Below are 17,094 nucleotides of genomic sequence, written 5' to 3' on the forward strand. Positions count from 1 at the left end.
GGGCTTCAGTTCAGTTGACTTTGCTTCTTTGTCCTTCAGAAGCATGCCTGTGAACCAGACTGCCAAAGACTGTTTGTGTCCCCAAATCCAAATGTGAAAACCCTGACCCCCAATGCAATGGCATTAGGAGGTGAGGCCTTCTGGAGGTATAAGGTTGGGATGAAGCCATGATGGGATTAGTTCACTCGTAAGGGGATAAAGGGACCACTGTGCTATTGCTGAATCATGTGAGAACACAGCAAGAAGGCAGCTGTCTGCAAACCAGGAAGAGAGTTCACACCAGAACCTGACCCTGTTGGCACCCTGATCTGACCTCCAGCCTCCAGAACCGTTAGAAAGGTGAGTTTGTTGCTTAAGCTCCCCTACTAAGGTAGTTTGCCAAACTAAGATACAAACTTCCCAGTGCATCCCCAACCTCCCATAGGGCTCCATTGCATGTACCTAATTACAAGTATAAAATACTCATTTCTCAAGTTTTGTTGTTTATCTCAAATGAAAAAAGACATTTCTATTTGGAAGCCAAGTTCCAGTGGGACCAGCCATAATAAGTAGGATTATTTTATGAAATGTGTCCAGGCGACTCCTGCTGCCCCCGTCCTTGGGAGATGTCATTTGAGAAGTATCCTCATATTTCAACCTGAAGTGAACAATGCCTGTTCTTTTCCACAAATGCCTGTTGGGCCACATCCCCTGTGCCACATTTTGGGAAACATTTCATTCAAAAAGGATGTTTCTCTAATGCTACTTTTCCTTCCCCTGCTTGGTTTGATGTGATATTAATGCACAACATACAGATTCCCCTTGATTCCACTGCATCTGTTGTGCCATTTCAGCTCAGATGCATGGATTTCAAGCTACGGAGAAAGCACTGTTGTTCACTCTGCCGTGTGTGTACAAACTACTCCACATTGGTCCCCAAGGTCCACCAATTGGGAGCAGAGTGCAAAATCACAAATATGCCTATGCTGACTTCTTTATTAGACCTTCTAATGATGTGCCAGATGTCAGATGCAAGCTAATGGAAGCAGCTTGGGTCGAATGAATTCAAAAGTAAACACAAGAAATTTTCTTTTATTGGTTTTAAAAGAATAGAAGAAATTTTTAAAAGTCCTCTAATGCCCTGAGGCAGTAATTCAAAACCACCCTTGTAAGCAGGCAATGAGGCTTGGTTGTGTGCTGGAGTGTGTACACATTCCCTGGTCTGTCCATGGGCTCTCCCAGATCGGAGGGGAAATGTGGGTTCCTTAGAATGGCTTTTAGACATGAATTTGGGGTTTCAAAATGAGATGCTGGGTGTGAGAAGGCATATTTCTACTCTCACATCAAATATGATTGGAAAAGAGCTCAGACGTGGATGGGGGAGCTTCCTGGAGGCTAAAGAGGATGGAAGCAGCTCTGTGTGCAACAAGGTTACATGCTAGGATCCATCCCCAGCCAAGCCTCCAGCTTGGCTTTTGTCCAGGTGAGAGAGCGTGCCTCAATTCCTGCCAGCCACTGTTGGAGAAAAAAGCCTGTCCTTTGCATCTGGCCAGCACCAGGAACTCTCACTATAGCCCACTGAGTTAGGGAGGAGGGAACCAGGATCTGAATATTTTCATTCCTAAAACTCTTGAGACGGTATCACATGAGGATTTGCTGAGAATGCCTACCCTTGCAAATATAAGATAAATTCAGTGGTAGCCATATATACTGGTGGTATCAGGTTCTCTCTCCCCAGCCTCCACCATTCTCAGCCCAGGTGTAGACCTGCAGCTTGTAGGCCAAACGGGCAGCAGAACCATCTGGTAATGCAGACATTTAATTTGCCAGAGATCCTTCTCAAAGCTGAAGGCTTGCCTCACGCACTAGCAAGAGCTTTCTTCCTCCTACTTCCTTTCCTCCCTGTTCCATCACCCCCCTCTCCCTCCTTTCTCTGAAGCCCTGAGCTGGATTTCCTTGCTGAACTACTCCAGTGCGAGCTACAGCCACAGGAACATACGGTGCCTATTCAGCCATCAGAATCCCGACTGGCAGCGTGGGAAAGCTGGCTAGTGGTTGGAAAGCTGACTACTTGGTCTGTTTATGCTGTGTTTTGGGTAAATGGGATGACGTTCCTATTCAGATGATCCACATCCAACAGGATGCAGATGCTTTCAATTGAAACAATAATGATAACTGTAATGAACAAGCGTGTTCAAAGACAGTTTGGCTTACTTCTTCTAACAAGAGGCTCAGTCCACCAACCAGGAGAGAACTACGCTGACACAGCATCATCCATCTGACTACAGTGATCTCAGGTGGTATGGCTGATGACTTTTAATTTTTCTACAGTTTCCTTCTCAAAGTGCCTCCCAAGCATTTTTGAGAGGCAGCATGGCTTAATGCAAGATCAGTTTTCTAGAGTCAGACCTACAGGTTTCTGATATATTGCTGAATAGTTGTATGACTATGAACAAGTTACTGCCCCTCCTGTGCTTCATTTTCCTCATCTGTAACTGAAGATAAGCAAAGTCACTGTGTCACAAGGTCTTGATACTAAAACACAGTACCTAGGACAGAGTAGTGAACATTCTAGCGATCTATTGCCCTTTAGCTAAGTACCCAAACAGTTTGAGACAACTACTAGATGCTCATGGATATAGATAGATAGATAGATAGATAGATAATAGATAGATGATACATAGATTTGAAATTTCCTAACTCTATAGGGAGAAAGCCCATAATAATGGCACTTCTATAGTGACAAGCATACCCAGTGCCCAGATCTTTGTTTCTAACACCAATTTTCCAATAAAAGCAATCAGGGGTCCATGGGGAAATGGCTGATTATAGGATTTGGGCAGGAAATATACAGGATGAGCCTGAAGCAGCATCCTACAGTACAAAAAGGGAAAAGTGCTCCAAAATCAAAAGGATGGGAGCATGTCAAGGGGACATAGGAGCCAGCCTGAAAAATCTTTTCATGGTCAAAGTGACAAATAGTATTGAATTATAAGCCAAAGTATAATGTATAATATCAGGGTCCATACTGATATAAATAAGTGACTGGATGAATTGATTCATGGGGGAGAACACACAAATCTCCTGTACAGATGAATTCCAAATGATTTATGTAGACACTCCACCCTGAAGGAAGAAAAGCACATGTCTCATATCATGTGTGGGCTATGCAGTGACCTCCTTTGACAGAGGACAGTATGCAAAGGTAGAAAGAAGAGTGACTTTAGAATAGGGAAACCTGATAAATACTACTTCTGCCAGACAATCAAGGTCTGTATGCCCAGTGATAAGTCCTGTTGATAGGATGTACTCTTGACATGAAGTGATTAGAAGGGCACTTTACCACTGTGGTATTCCTCCCTCAAATCCATTAGACAACTGTCAGTAGAGGAGCATCCTACAATATGTATGACCAGTGCTTCTCAACATTGTCAAGGTCACCCAAAGCAAGGAAAGCCTGGGAAGCTATCATAGCCAAGAAGAGCCTAAGGAGACATGATATCTGAATGCAATATGGTATCTTGGATGGGATCCCAGGACAGAAGGTGGATAGTAAGCTTAAAACATGGACTTTAGTTTATGATAATGTATTAACATTGGTTTATGAGAAACCTGCATGCCTATTACTGTGAGTATAAAATCTATTTTACAGACTGAACCTTATTATGCATACCTTATTATCAACAAGTCTACTCCTAGCTGCATACCAACAAAAATAAGTATATATGTTCATTAAAAAGTACTAGAATGCTTTTAGCAGCCTTATTCATAATAGCCCAAAACTGGAAATTATCTTTACACAAGAAAATGGGCAAATTAGTTACAGAATATTCATACAGTAGGACACTAGACAATAAATTATCTATGTAACCAACAGGGATGAATCTCACAGGTGAAGGAAGCCACACACACTAGTGTCTACACTCTAGGATCTGTTATAGGAAGTTCTGAAGTGATAACTGCTGGGGGAGAGTGACAGCAAGGGGCCAGAGAAGGCTTCCAGGAGCTGACTCGGTTCTGCTCTCCAACCAGTAACCCGCTGGTTACACAGGTATGTGCATGTTGTAAAAATTTACCAAGTTGTATGCTTATGAATTGTGCACTTTCCCTATGAATGTCATATTTGGGGAAGGTGTGCGTGTATAATATATATATATACATATATATATAGATATATATATATATATATATATATATAGGTATGTGTGTATATGTATATATAATATATGGTATGTGTGTGTCTATGTATATAGAGATACACATATATATTTATATAGCACATATTTTTAAAATAATGGAAGATACAGAATAAGCCAATAGCCAAATGTATAGCCATTTATAGCTGTTCAAATTTGAGAAATGGGGAGGGTGACAATTTTCAGTCCTGCTAATTTTGTCTCTAATTCTTATTTAATAATAGAACTTCCTATGATCTCATGATCACTTTTATTCCCTAACAATCTGCTTTCTGACCACATGTGACCCTGGAAGAAGCAGGTGGGGCTGGGGGCACTGGGCAGGCACACAGAGGGTGGCCTGGGCAGGGAGGTGGCAGTGGGAGACACCAGGAGACAGTGCAGAGTGGAGGTCTTCTCACCCTCCCCAGGGGCTCCCATTTTGCCTGGGTTCCACTCAGGTTCCCTGGACTCTCACTTGAGGAGTCCCAGCCTTCCAGCCCTCCCCTAACAGGCAAACAAACAAGTGTGTGGAGAAACCAAGGCAGTCTTCTCTCTGGATGGGGCCAGAGGCAGCCTCTGGGGGAGAAAGGGTGTGAATGAGTTGGAAACCTCGGCCACAGGGTGGAAGGCCCCTTGGGAAGGACTTGCAGGAGCTGAGTGCCCTCTAGGGTTTGGTGGCTTCTCTAAGCCCTCATGGAGAATGCGAGGTGGCAGTAGCTCATACATCCCACATGAGCGTGGCACAGTGGTCACTGTTGATGTGTGTGTAGTTGCAGTTGTGTTCTCTGTGAAATGAGATCCGCAGAAGAAATGATTTTGATGACATTTCTACAGGATGTTCCCTTCCCCCTGAGTTCAGGGGCCCAGACCAAAGGCAGGTGGAGTGGCTCCTCGAAGGCCGGTGCTCTGTGCCCATGCCCAGGTGACTGAGGTTTGAGTCAGGTTTTACCCAAACACAATCGGTATATTTGTTTCCTAACGGGTCTCTTTTCTGCTGTTCGGACCTAATTAGCAATAGAAGATCTGTTGTTTTAAATGGCTTAAAATAGGGGAAATCATAAAAATGCATGTGGAAATAAATACATGTGAGGAAAGAAACATGCATGTTGAGGATTGGTGTGAGAGCACCTGCCTCTGAGAGGTCTTCCATTCTTGTGGCTTATGTCCCAATTATCTTGCTGTTCTCCTTTAGAATGTTACATGGAGTCTGCCTCTTCTTTGAGTACAGCTCTGAGTACCTTAGTACATAGCAAATGTTAACTGTAATGAATAATGGAAATAACCTTTGCAATAATGCAAAGCAATGTAATCCAGCCAGACAGATATTGGTACTAGAGGAAAAATGAGTCATAAAATATCCAAAGTGCTATAAATTTCCAAAGAGATGATTCTGGAGGCAGCAGGTGTCTTCAGGAGCCTGTCACAAATCTTGGAGGTTGGTGTTAGGTGCTGGCATTTTCTGCTCAGGCCCTCCCACCTGTGCCTGGACCCAGCTCCTCAACAGGAATGAAATGAATGTGTCCGTGGATGATGTGGAACGTGGAAACATCCAACCTTACCTATTCTTCCCCTCAAAATGAGTGTAAGAGAACCAAAGCAGCAGGGTGTCTCTAAGAGAAAATCATGATTTGACTAGACCCTCAAACAATACTTCTAGCCAAGGGAAGTGAAGACTTTGACAAAGATTGTGAGAAACTCAACCCAGAGCTAAGACAAATGTTGGCCCATGGTTCCTGGCCCATGTGTGAAGGACCAGAGTCCAGACCCTTTAAAACATTTCAGATCATCTCAAGAAGGGGAGATGGTCTCCTAGCAGGGGGATGGAGCTTGGCATAGAGAACCTTGCCAAAGTGACACGAGGTCTGGGGCTAGTGCATGTCCCCATGAGAGATTCCACAGTCACGCGAGGCACATATTCTAGTGGCCACCATGCTGGACAGCACGGACATAGAACACCTCCATCCTCATAGAAAGCTCTCCTACATGGCACACACTAGACAGTCCCTCTCTGACCCACCTTCTGACCCTCTTCCTGGCTCTTCTCTTCCCCTCCTCTCCTGGATTCCCCGAGGAGCAGCAAACCCTTCTCCCTCTGTCACGCAGAGCATTGCATCATGCCCAAACTTAAAAAGCCAAGTCCTTTCCTGTGCTCAGCAGCAGAGCCAAGTAGGCTTCACCTTACACAGAAAGGGGTCATGATTATAAATATTTCCTTTGTGGATACCCCTGATTTATATCTTCCTTATCAGCTTGTAGACTCTATATAAGGCCAGTGACTGTCAGCCACAGGGATGCCCCAGAGGGTTCCTGTTGTAGTGGAAATGTTTCTGACCAAAGCGTGTTTGCACTCAGAAACCATGGTAGAAAAGGCTGTACTGTAATCTGTTCTATATTCATGGAGTAAACTGTGATGAACCCATCCAAGCTCCTGAAACATGCAGCTACAAGGCACCAGAGTGGTGAGTGCTGGACCCCCAGCAGCCCCTCCCTCAGAAGGGGCAGGTAAGGCTCTCTGAGGATATAGTAGGTGAGTTAAGAATTTAAAAGGCCACTGCAAATACAGAGCTAGAGAGCAGTCTGTAGAGAGAAGCCAGGGCATACCTTCACTTGATTTGTATCTGTCTGTATAGAGAATTTAGCATCTCCTTTCCTTCCCTCTTCTCCTCTGGTTTGGATATCAAGGTTTTACTAGTTTCATAAAATGAGTTTCTCTATTCTTTATGAATAGTTCTCATATGGTCATTTAATTTTTGGTAGAATCACTTCTAAAATTATCTTGGGTGCAAGAGTAGATTTTTTAAACTATGCTTTCTTCCAGTTACTGACCCTCTCCAAAGATATCCACTAACCTACTTCTATGCCAACAGCATAGACTACTTTAGCCTGTTTTTTACTTATGTAAATAGAATCCTGTGTCCAGCTTCTTCTGTTCCACATTATGTTTCTGAGATTTATTTCCTTACCATTACTGGGTATCATTATTGTTTATCCTTTTTACTGCTATTGAACATTTGTCTGGCTTCCTGTTTGGAGCTATTATGATGGTCATTGTTACAAACATTCTTGTAGATGTTCTTTGGCGAACATATAAGTAATATTTAAGTATTTACTAACAGTAGATTTGTTGTTGTATAATGTGCTCATATGTTCAGCTGTGAGAAGACTGATAGTTTCTCAAGTAGTAATAAGAATTTACACTCCTACCAGGGCTGTGTGAGAATTTGTTTTTTCCACATTCTCACTAATAATTGGTAGTGTGTCCCTTTCCCACTTGAGCCTGGTGGGGGGGGGTGGTGGTGTACAGCACAGTTCTTTCAAGATGTGCTTGGCTGGGGCATGGCTGCACGCCTGGGAAGGAGGGGAGCAGTATCTCCCCCACTCCCCTCCTCCCTGCTTGCCAGCCATGGTGTCTTCCCCTTTCACATGGTAGACATGGCCAGATAGAGGGTAGAGCAGTCTTACCCAACTCAGGCTGTCATGTGAGGCCTCATGATTTCTGGGCCTGGAGGATGCATACAGCTTTTTTTCTCATCTAGGCATTCTTGTGGGTTCTTTGCAGATATCCCACATGCATTCTGCATCCTCAACTACAGTTTGCATGAGACAAGCCATGCATCTTTGTCAGCATTTTCTGTGGAGGTCTGCTTGACCCTCAGTTGGCCTCTGTTGGACAGGATCTAAGACAGTCCCAGTGGCAGCCCACCATGTCTAGTTCTTGGTGGGAGGGCCTGGCCTGTACCCACAGAGCAGCACTTTTTTCAGCCCTGACCCTGAAGCCACTGGCAAGCCCACATCTGCCTTTTATATTCTCCAGACAGGAATTGGTCATGTTCCCTCAGTGCAAGGAACATACATGAGAACCCCAGTGCCCATTTAACCTGCTCACCCTGGCCCTACAGTGAAAGGCAAACACCTGCCCTCCTAATGGAGTGGGCCTGGGTCTCACAGCATACTTTAAGATTCCTTCAAATTCCCTTCCCTGCCTCCAAACACCCAACCCTTTTGTCCTCTCCAGGGGGACACAGGGCTTCAGACATCTGATTTGGTTCTCCTCTCCTGTTTTGAAAATTGGGAAATGTTCAGCGGCTATATAGCTATCCAGCACCATGTCTCTTATGATATTGAGCCTCAAACAGAACTTCTAGCTATTGTGAGTGAGCAGAAGAAGAAAGGTAGGGAGCATCAAACAAATATGGTCAAGGGCTTATAAATCTCAGGTAAACCCAGGACCTGGGTGGGCAACAAGAAGGGGAGCCACATTGGAAAGTGGGTAAGAATTGGACAGCCTGGCTGATCTCCAGCTGTGGCAAGACCTGGACACACAGGAAGCATCAGAGGAAAGCAGGGCCTAGAATCTAGTCAGAGATCATGCGAAGAAGCCAGTCCCTGCAGATGAAACCCCTAAAAGTTACGACTAGGAAAGTTCTGTCACCACCAACAGAGAGACGTTTCTGTGGATAAATAAGCAAAAGTATTAAAAAGTGCCACCCAAGGAATGTAAATTTAACTAATTCTCTGCAAGATGGACTGTCTCATCATGAAAACCTGAGCAAATTTAAATTCTTAAATGAGTATAAGAAGCTTCCTGCCTTGTGGTAGATGACTTGTGCCCCTGATGTGGTGGTCTGATTTGGTGCCCGGCCTCACCTCAGGAGGTGTGACCCCAGTGGCACAGCTGACTGACCTCACACTTAGCCACAGTGTGTTTTTCCTGGTTGTGCATTATTTGTTTATATGATTTTTAATTCCTCAGTTTAAATCCCTTCACTCAAGAGAAAGGAGAAGAAGCCAGTGGCTTTCAGGAATTTTAGCACTGTTTTCCTTTTGCTCTTCAGTTTAAAAGTCAGGTTTTCTATGTATCTTCACAACCAGATAAATGAGGGTAGTTGTGTAACCAAAGAACCAGAGTGCCCATTTAGTGTTTCAGTGTGAAATGTTCCATCAGGCTGTTGAAGAACTCAGTGCCTCCAAGGTATGGGGGGAGGGGGACATTTCCCCAGTCAGGCCTGTGGCTGAGCCAGGCCCCCAAGGTGCCCTGTGGAGTCTGATGCTTCTTGCTTTCTGATTGGAGATTCTTTCTGCCCCAGTGTTTTAAGGCTCCCCACTCCCTTATGACTTTAGCCACCTTCCAGAGGGTGCAAGTCTGGGTCCCACAGAAGGTACAGCTAGGTGCTGGTCAAGAACTTTCTAGCCACCTGTACTTTCTGTCTTCTAAGCAAAAGACCCCCAAAAGAAAGTAAAAAAGTTCACTCATGACCTGTTGGAGGAAGGGTAGGGAAGGAAAACCCAGCCCCAAGGGAGAAGTTTCCCACCCCAAATCAGGAGCAGGTGGATTTCCTGTCCTGTTCATGGGTACAAATGGGAACAGCTGCTTATAGATTGGGCCAGAGGGCCTGGCTTACAGTGTCATGCTTCTTTCTGTCCAGTTGGTGGCCCTCCCAGTTCTGCCTTCAGGGGTGACAGAGGTGATGCTGAGGGAAAGCTGCCTGTAGGCAACCACCCTGTGAACATGAGCTCCATGGGAGGACTGCCTCTCAGCCTAGTCCCAGGAGCCAGAATTGTCACTGCCCCAAGAGTTGGCACAGATTTGATTCTGATCTGACTGGAGGAGATCCTGACTGTGATACCATGAGTGCATCCCTTGGCTTCATGGGAGTTCACATTCACCTGTGCAAGCAGGAGCCAATCTGAGCCATAGCTACACTTTCGTGAAAGGGTCCCCGGGAGCAGATCCTGAGATGCCCGAAGACAGGCCATCTGTCTAGGAGGAGAGTCCGGGCAGACTGGAGGTGAACAAGGCGACGAGGAAAGAGCCAGAAACTTCCAGTAAGGGGACACTGAGCCAGTGAGACCTGCCTTTCCCCAGCCCTGTGGCCTGCCTCAGCCCATAACTCAGTAAGGATGTTGAGGAAAGAGTAAATGCAGCCCAAGCCCCACTTAGGTCAGGACAGAGCCACCTCACTGAGCAGTTCTCAAACTCCTGACCCTCAGAAACTGGTAGACATGGAAGTGCTTATTCTTGTTTGAAGCCAAAGCTGGGGATGATGTGTTCCTCAGCAATGGATGATAAACACAGCCATCAGGAGAGAGAAGGCTGCCCAGGATGGGTGCCTGGAAGCCTGCTGGCCTCTCACAGGCAACAAAAAGCCTGCAGGTCAGGTCCTCAGGGAGCCTGCCCCAGGCCCACAGCCACATCACAGCTGATGCAAACATTTTATTGCTGTCTTAGCTGTAGCTGGTCAGTCAAGAAATAGATGACTCACCCCAATTAGATCATTTGCAGAGGGCTGATTTACAAAGATGGCTGGCGTGGGGACCACAAGGGACAGGGATGTGACTGGAGTGGGCATGTCAGAGAAGCCAGAATGAGGAGGCCTGGAGAGAATAGGATGGAGGGTTTGAACCTGCAGGAGTCATCGGTTCTGCAGACCTCACAGGTGGTGAGCCCTGTCCCCCTCTTCTAATCTCCCTGAGAGGCCCTTAGGGAGAAGGAACCAGGGCAGCTTCCCAGCCACAGGCAGGTAAATGTGGGAAGAGCGTGGGTCTGGAGAGTGAAGGGCAGGAGCCAGTGTCAGAGCTTCCACTGACCAAGCGTCATGCCCATTGGTCCACTGCACAGATGGGAACCCCAAGTCTCAGACTCCCTCCTCCCCTTTTAAAGTAGGTGGATGGGGCGCCTGGGTGGCTCAGTTGGTTAAGCGGCCGACTTCAGCTCAGGTCATGATCTCACGGTCCATGAGTTCGAGCCCCGCGTCAGGTTCTGTGCTGACAGCTCAGAGCCTGGAGCCCGTTTCAGATTCTGTGTCTCCCTCTCTCTCTGACCCTCCCCTGCTCATGCTCTGTCTCTCTCTGTCTCAAAAATAAATAAACGTTAAAAAAAATTTTTTTAAATAAAGTAGGTGGAGCACATGATTTTAAGTAAAGTCACACGCACACTCCCAGGGGCTGGCAGTATCCTTGACCCCACAGTGGGAGGGCCTTGGTGGCAGGTCACCCCACTGTGGGAGAAGATGAGGCTGAGCAGTATTGGGGTTCAGGGTCAAGAAGGCCATGCATGCTGTGTGCAGGGCACGGGGACTATAGCAGGCACTGCCGGAGACAATGTGAGTGGGTCCACCTGTGGAAAGGTCTGTAGCCGGCAGCTAGAGAAAGTGGGAAAGGTGTAGGCAAGTCAGGAGGAAGGGGCCCCCGACAAGTACAAGACGACTCAAGTAAGTTATTTGAGTGCCTAAAAACAAAGTGCGAGAGGGAGTTTAATTTCCATTTCCTTTGGCACACATCACCTTCCACAGCAGAAGGCATTTTCCAGGAGGACAGACTAGGATCAAGGATGGGGCTCCCACCTGCAGGGCATGTTGGCCCCACAAAAACAGAGGTCAATCCCATGTTGCCATTAGAAAGGAGGCTATTAGGAGGTAAAATGCCAGCCAATACTCCTTAGGGCCATAAACCAGAGGGAATGAGGTTTAGAAATAACACCCCACAAGCTAAAAACAAAAGTGTGAGAGCTGAGGGTGTGAGTGGCTTCCCTTTCTGCAAATGCCCACATGCAGGAATCAAAGAAGTGCCTTGCATGGTGAACGGACAGGCCATCAGGGCACACAGCTGCCACGATCTCAGGTGGGGACACCCAGGAGGCTGAGTTCACCCCCTGAGCTCCGACTCTCCCAGTTTCATTCCTTCTATTGCTAACATGGAAAGGTGATTCTGTTGGGAAAAGGTGGGTCATCAGGATGCTCTCCACGCCAGACCAGGGCTGCCTTCTTGAAAAGCAGTGAGTCTCATCCCAGTTTGCCTGAACTGTCCCTATTGCAGCACCGAGTGTCCCAAGTCCTGGGAATCCCCTCAGTACTGAGCAAACTGGGACAATTGGCCACCCTGGTCTCGACCTTGCCTGCACACTGGAATCACCTGGAAGCATGAAAGGCACAGAAGCCAGGTCCCAACCCAGAGCCTCTGACTTCCCTGGCCCAGGGTGTGGCCTGGGCATCAGGAGTTTTCAAAGCTTCCTGGCAATTGGAATGTGCCCCAAGTTTGAGAAGTCCTGCTGCAGAGCCATCTGACATGGTGCAGTCTGTGCTGATGAGACCCACATGCCGTTCCAAGTAAGGCCTCTCAGCATGCCTGCAGCACACTCACTTACAAACCATGGGCTGCATGTGCACACTGGGGTGTAGACAAGTCTAGATCCCCAGTTAAGGCAAGCAAACAACATCTGCTTATTCCAGCCAAGAAGCAAGCATCTGCAATGTCCTCCTGTCCCTACCAGGAGATGCCAGGTTGGCTCTGTTCCTTGGTATCTCCTTTCCTTCCCCACCCACTCCAATGCAGCAGTCAGAGCAGCTGGGAACGTGGCTGCTGGGGGAATCCAGTAGGCCTGGCTGACCCTCAGCTCATAAAAATGCACATGCACACAGTCCTGCTTTCAGCATCAGGGCTTCACAGACCCCTGGATCCAGGACCAGACCCCTGCACTCCTGCATAGCAAGAAAAGCCTGGAGACTTAGCCCAGAAGTTTTCAGTATGGAAACATTTCTTCAAGGTTGTACCTCAAAGGAGATACAAGCTGATTTGTAGCCACAGGATCCATTTTCTGAAACAAAGGATGTGTGTCAGGGACCACCTTTGTTAGACCAGGATGCCCAGTCTGTGGAGTGTAAACATCATTGCTACCTCACAGGAGCTTCTGCAAAATGCAGATGGTGAGTGGCATTGCTGAAAAGCAGCCTGCTTGCCAATGAGGCTCTATCTGTTTGCTGTTTCTGATACATCTCAGCAGATAGCATCTCCAACACAACACACTTCCTGTTGGAACAGTTGCCCTATAACCAAACAAAATGTAGAGGGTGTTCCCAGCTTGCACTGTGAGAGTAAACTGTGGAGCTTGATTCCCTAGCCAACACTTCTGGGCTCCTGGGGACTAGAGCACTCGCACCATGGGCTCAGAACCTGCCAGAGGAAATGTCTGCAGAGTTGGGCCAGAGTTTGGGTCAAGGCTGCCCAGTGCCACTACCTTCCTCACACAGACCACCAGAGAACCCAGGAGGGTGCATCTGGTGCCAGTACCACCTGGAAGCATTTGAAGGGAGCTGATCTTGTACAGTCCACTCGGTCATTCATGAAATGTTCAGTGAGTTCCTACCATCCACCCAGGCTTCAGGCAGACCGTGTGGACAAGGCAGGTGTGGACCCGTCTCTGGAACTTAAAGCTGAGCCAGGAAGGCAACTACTAAACATAGTTACTGAAACATGTGAGCCTTGATGAGATGGGTCAGTCGGGACACAGGCACTCCCGGCAGGGCCTGTTTTCAGGGGGAGGGAGTGCCCAGTGTCCCCTGCCTTCCTGTCTGCCCTCTCCTGTAGCAGGGCCCAGGGCAGATTGCCTTAAGGGTAGTGGTAATGAGAGATAGTAGCAAAGCCCCATTCTGATGGAATGTGGCCGCCTGGCTAAGGATGGGCATTTCTAGGGAATCATGTTATGAGACACTGGGGTGTTTGGGAGTGCTGCTAGAGAAAATGAAACACAGCTAATTGAGGCTTAATTAATTAATTAGCATTGTCCTAGGAGGCTTCTCATTCAGCCTTCCCTTAGCTCTGCTTCATCAAGAATTGTCAGCAGTGAGCTCCCAAGCTCCTTTCCAAGAAAGAAAATCAGGAGAGGAAGGCAAAAACTGACCTCCAGGATCCAACAGGTAGGAAAAAGAGAGGTCCCAAGCAGACCAGAGTCCCTTCTCAACCAGACACAGAGCTCCACATTTCATCAGTCAGGGTCAGGACTGGGCAGGGTGGAACTTCATCTCATGAGTTACTTCTGAGTCTAACCCTTTGTGGTCTGTTGCAAAGGTTTTGGCATACCTTAGTTTGAGTAAACAACATACCACACCCATACCGGCCTACACAATGCAGAAATACCACTGATGACACATGGAGATAGGACCCAGGGAAGATCTGGTTTTCTGGAGATGGGCCAGAGAGTGAGTTAGGACATTGACCTGGACAGTGGGCTCTGCCTTTCCCCGACCACAAAGAATCCCCAGCCATCTTGGGGTTAACCCTCCTCAGCATCACTTGACCCTCCCAGGGGTTAGGGGGTCCTGGTAGCTTCTACCCCCATCAGCCAAATTCATCATTTTCCTCAAGTGGTCCTTTCAGGATGATTACAGCTGAAACTCATGACAGTCTCCATGCTCTTGTGTAACATTTCTAGTCTCACTTGTGGAGAGGGACAGCTAAGGAAGGGGTTGGGGATGAGTACATAGGGTCTGCTGCAAAATACCCAACCAGATACAACATCCCAAGCCTCCACATTCCTATCCATCTTGTGATCCCAAGAAACATGAATTTTATCAAAGCAACACCTCATTAGGCAACTGAGTGACCAGAAATGGGGGTATTGGTCTTACATCATAATTTTATTGATGGTTGAATTTTACCAACTGCAGCTATGGTGAAGAAGGTCAATGGTCAGGAATGCTGGGTTCCATGGCCACCAGCTGAAGACTAAAGTGTTAAGTATCCTGAAATTGCTTTAACAGTCTTATGCCATAGTATCCTCTCTGGGAAATGAGAACTATAATTTCCTTCCTCACGCCCCTACTATGTTTTAAAGTTAAATCAGGTAAGTGTGAACATATTCTAGTGTTATTCGGGGTGCCTGGGGACTCAGTCAATTAAGCGTCTGACTCCTGGTTTTGGCTCAGGTCATGATCTCACAATTCATGAGTTCAAGCCCCACGTCGGGCTCTATGCTGAAACGGTGAAGCCTGCTTGGGATTTCTCTCTCCCTTTCTCTGTACCTCCCTGGCTTGCTCACTCTCTCAAAAAAATAAATAAATAAAAATTTAAAAAAAGGAAATTCAGTGTTTTTCCAAATAAAATAAACTATCATCTATGGGTAGAAAAGAGGGTGCTGAGGCTGTAATATCTACTCTATCCCTCACATCCTGGTTCCCAAGACGCTGGACCCCACATTGGTGGTGGAGTACTGCCAGCCATGGGTATTCCTGGGGACAATTTTCTTTTTTTAAGCTTTAACTGCCTTGCAGTCTGGGGAAGCAATACCTCCCTATTTCTTCTTTGTCAGTTATAGAACAGCTGCATCACACCTGGGAGCACACCCAGTTACCCCTTGGCAAGTCCTTCCTGTCTGTTGTCAGCTAAGTTCAAAGTCGGAAAGGCACCAGAGGTGAACACTACAGTCACTTCATTTGCTCTGACTTGCTCATCTTGACTTCCTTTTTTCCTCTCTCTTTTCTCTCCAACAGACGAACAAAGCCGTGGCCAAGGGTGACTTCCACCAGGCCAGCACTAGCTCCCGGCGGGCCCTGTTCCTGGCTGTGCTATCCATCACGATTGGAACTGGTATCTACGTGGGCGTGGCTGTGGCCCTCATCGCCTACCTCTCCAAGAACAACCACCTATGAGCTTCCTCCAGGCACATAGGAGAAGAACCTGTGGCCAGTTGTGTGCAGATGCACAGAAGGCAGGGCTGGCAAGGGGAGGACACACAGACACACCTGTGTGATGCTGTACACTATAAATTATTGCCAAACGACTCCATAAAGCCCTGGGATTTTCTACCCATGGGTTTCTTTTGTTTTTACCCTTTAATTTCATTTTCACAGCACTGTGTAGAGCACGAGGCACATGGGCACTGCTGACCCTTCCAAAGGGAAGCTCCAAAGATCCTGACCCTCAAGGCCGTCTCCGGATGGATTCTGGTGGATTCATGACAGTGCAGCTTTCTCTGCAGCCTGCCAGTGCCTGGAATGCCATAGCATTAGCAATACACAAACAATTCAAATGTGTTTATTTTTTATGGAATATGGTGCAATAGGCAGAGGGCAGAGGACTCGTCACTTCTGTCTGTGGCCCTGCTTCACTCCTCCATCATTTTCCCTGTCCACGATCCTTCCCTGCAGGAGGAAAATGGGGCTGGCAGGAAGAGAGGCAGAACTGCTGGCAGTCCTCCCAGCTGCCACTGGTCTTCAGATGGGTCCAGCCCTAAAAATGCAAGTCCAGAATCACATGGGGTCTGTCTCCAGGCCCAGTGGACACTCCCTCCATGCTGCCCCCAGCCTGGGAACATTGGGCCTCCTTTGGAATATGTCCAAATTCAGCAGCCACCACGCAGCAATATGCAGTCTTCGGGCCTCGCTGATCTAGGGTGGGGGGCAGGCCACAGTCCCTCCCGAGACCCCTCTCAGAAAGACCCTGAAGTTTGCTCCAAGAACTGTAGGCAAAGGAGCTGTGGACACCATCTCAGCATAAAGATGCCTGTGTTGACACTCACCCTGGTGATGAGCAGTGACACCAGTGATCTTTAAAAGGAAATGAACCTTCCCTGTCGACTAAATGAATAGCTATTTTCTTGTCATTTTTTTAAGTGCAACTACTGCTTCATGCTGCTTAAGTTATCCGATGAATGCTGAGAAATAAGTAATCAGACATTTTAATACCATTTCACTGCTGTTTTACGAGTGTTCATTATTTAACAAAAATTATCTTTTAGCTTTTTTGTTTATGACTTTTTTTTTTCTGATGAATATCAATTCTTGGGTTTCATTTCTGCTTTTCACTTGTTTTAAATAACCACAGAGTGACCAAAGACTTAGCTGGTGGAAAAGTGGGAGTGTCTCCTAAGATAAGGGTCACAATAGCCCTGGCTGCTTACACTTTTACTTTGAATACCATTAATATTATTATCCTAATAATAATATTAGGGGACACAGGGGCCATCTCTCTAGGACAGTGATTCCTTCCACAGCACTTACAAAATACCTGCTGCCTGGGTCCCAGCCCCAGAAATTCTGATGTCATTGAGCAGGGCCACAGCCTGGTAATGCCAGTGTCCAGCACAAGTTAGGAACCACTGTCCTGGAATAAGGACTTGGGTTTGATCTCCTTCACCTGCCCCTCTCCCCCTTGAACTTAAATG

At 47.0% G+C, this 17,094-nt stretch overlaps 1 protein-coding gene across 11 annotated transcripts in view; it reads left to right on the forward strand.

The window, feature by feature from the left end:
* Positions 1–16,667, forward strand: part of SYNDIG1 (synapse differentiation inducing 1) — a 180,717-nt gene extending 164,050 nt beyond the window's left edge. For 9 of the 11 annotated variants that reach the window (XM_053890476.1, XM_053890478.1, XM_053890477.1 and 6 more), the window contains one exon: positions 15,422–16,667. In XM_053890476.1, coding sequence (XP_053746451.1) covers positions 15,422–15,580 — 159 coding nt within the window. In that variant the 3' untranslated portion in view covers positions 15,581–16,667. Of the gene's footprint in view, positions 1–3,856; positions 3,878–15,421 lie in introns of those variants that run through there. The other 2 variants (XM_053890479.1, XM_053890480.1) reach the window with 2 other exon arrangements.
* Positions 16,668–17,094: the final 427 nt, after the last annotated feature.

The sequence above is a fragment of the Panthera pardus genome, unplaced genomic scaffold, assembly GCF_024362965.1.
Source record: "Panthera pardus isolate Hobbes unplaced genomic scaffold, ASM2436296v1 HiC_scaffold_25, whole genome shotgun sequence".
Taxonomy (NCBI): Eukaryota; Metazoa; Chordata; class Mammalia; order Carnivora; family Felidae; genus Panthera; species Panthera pardus.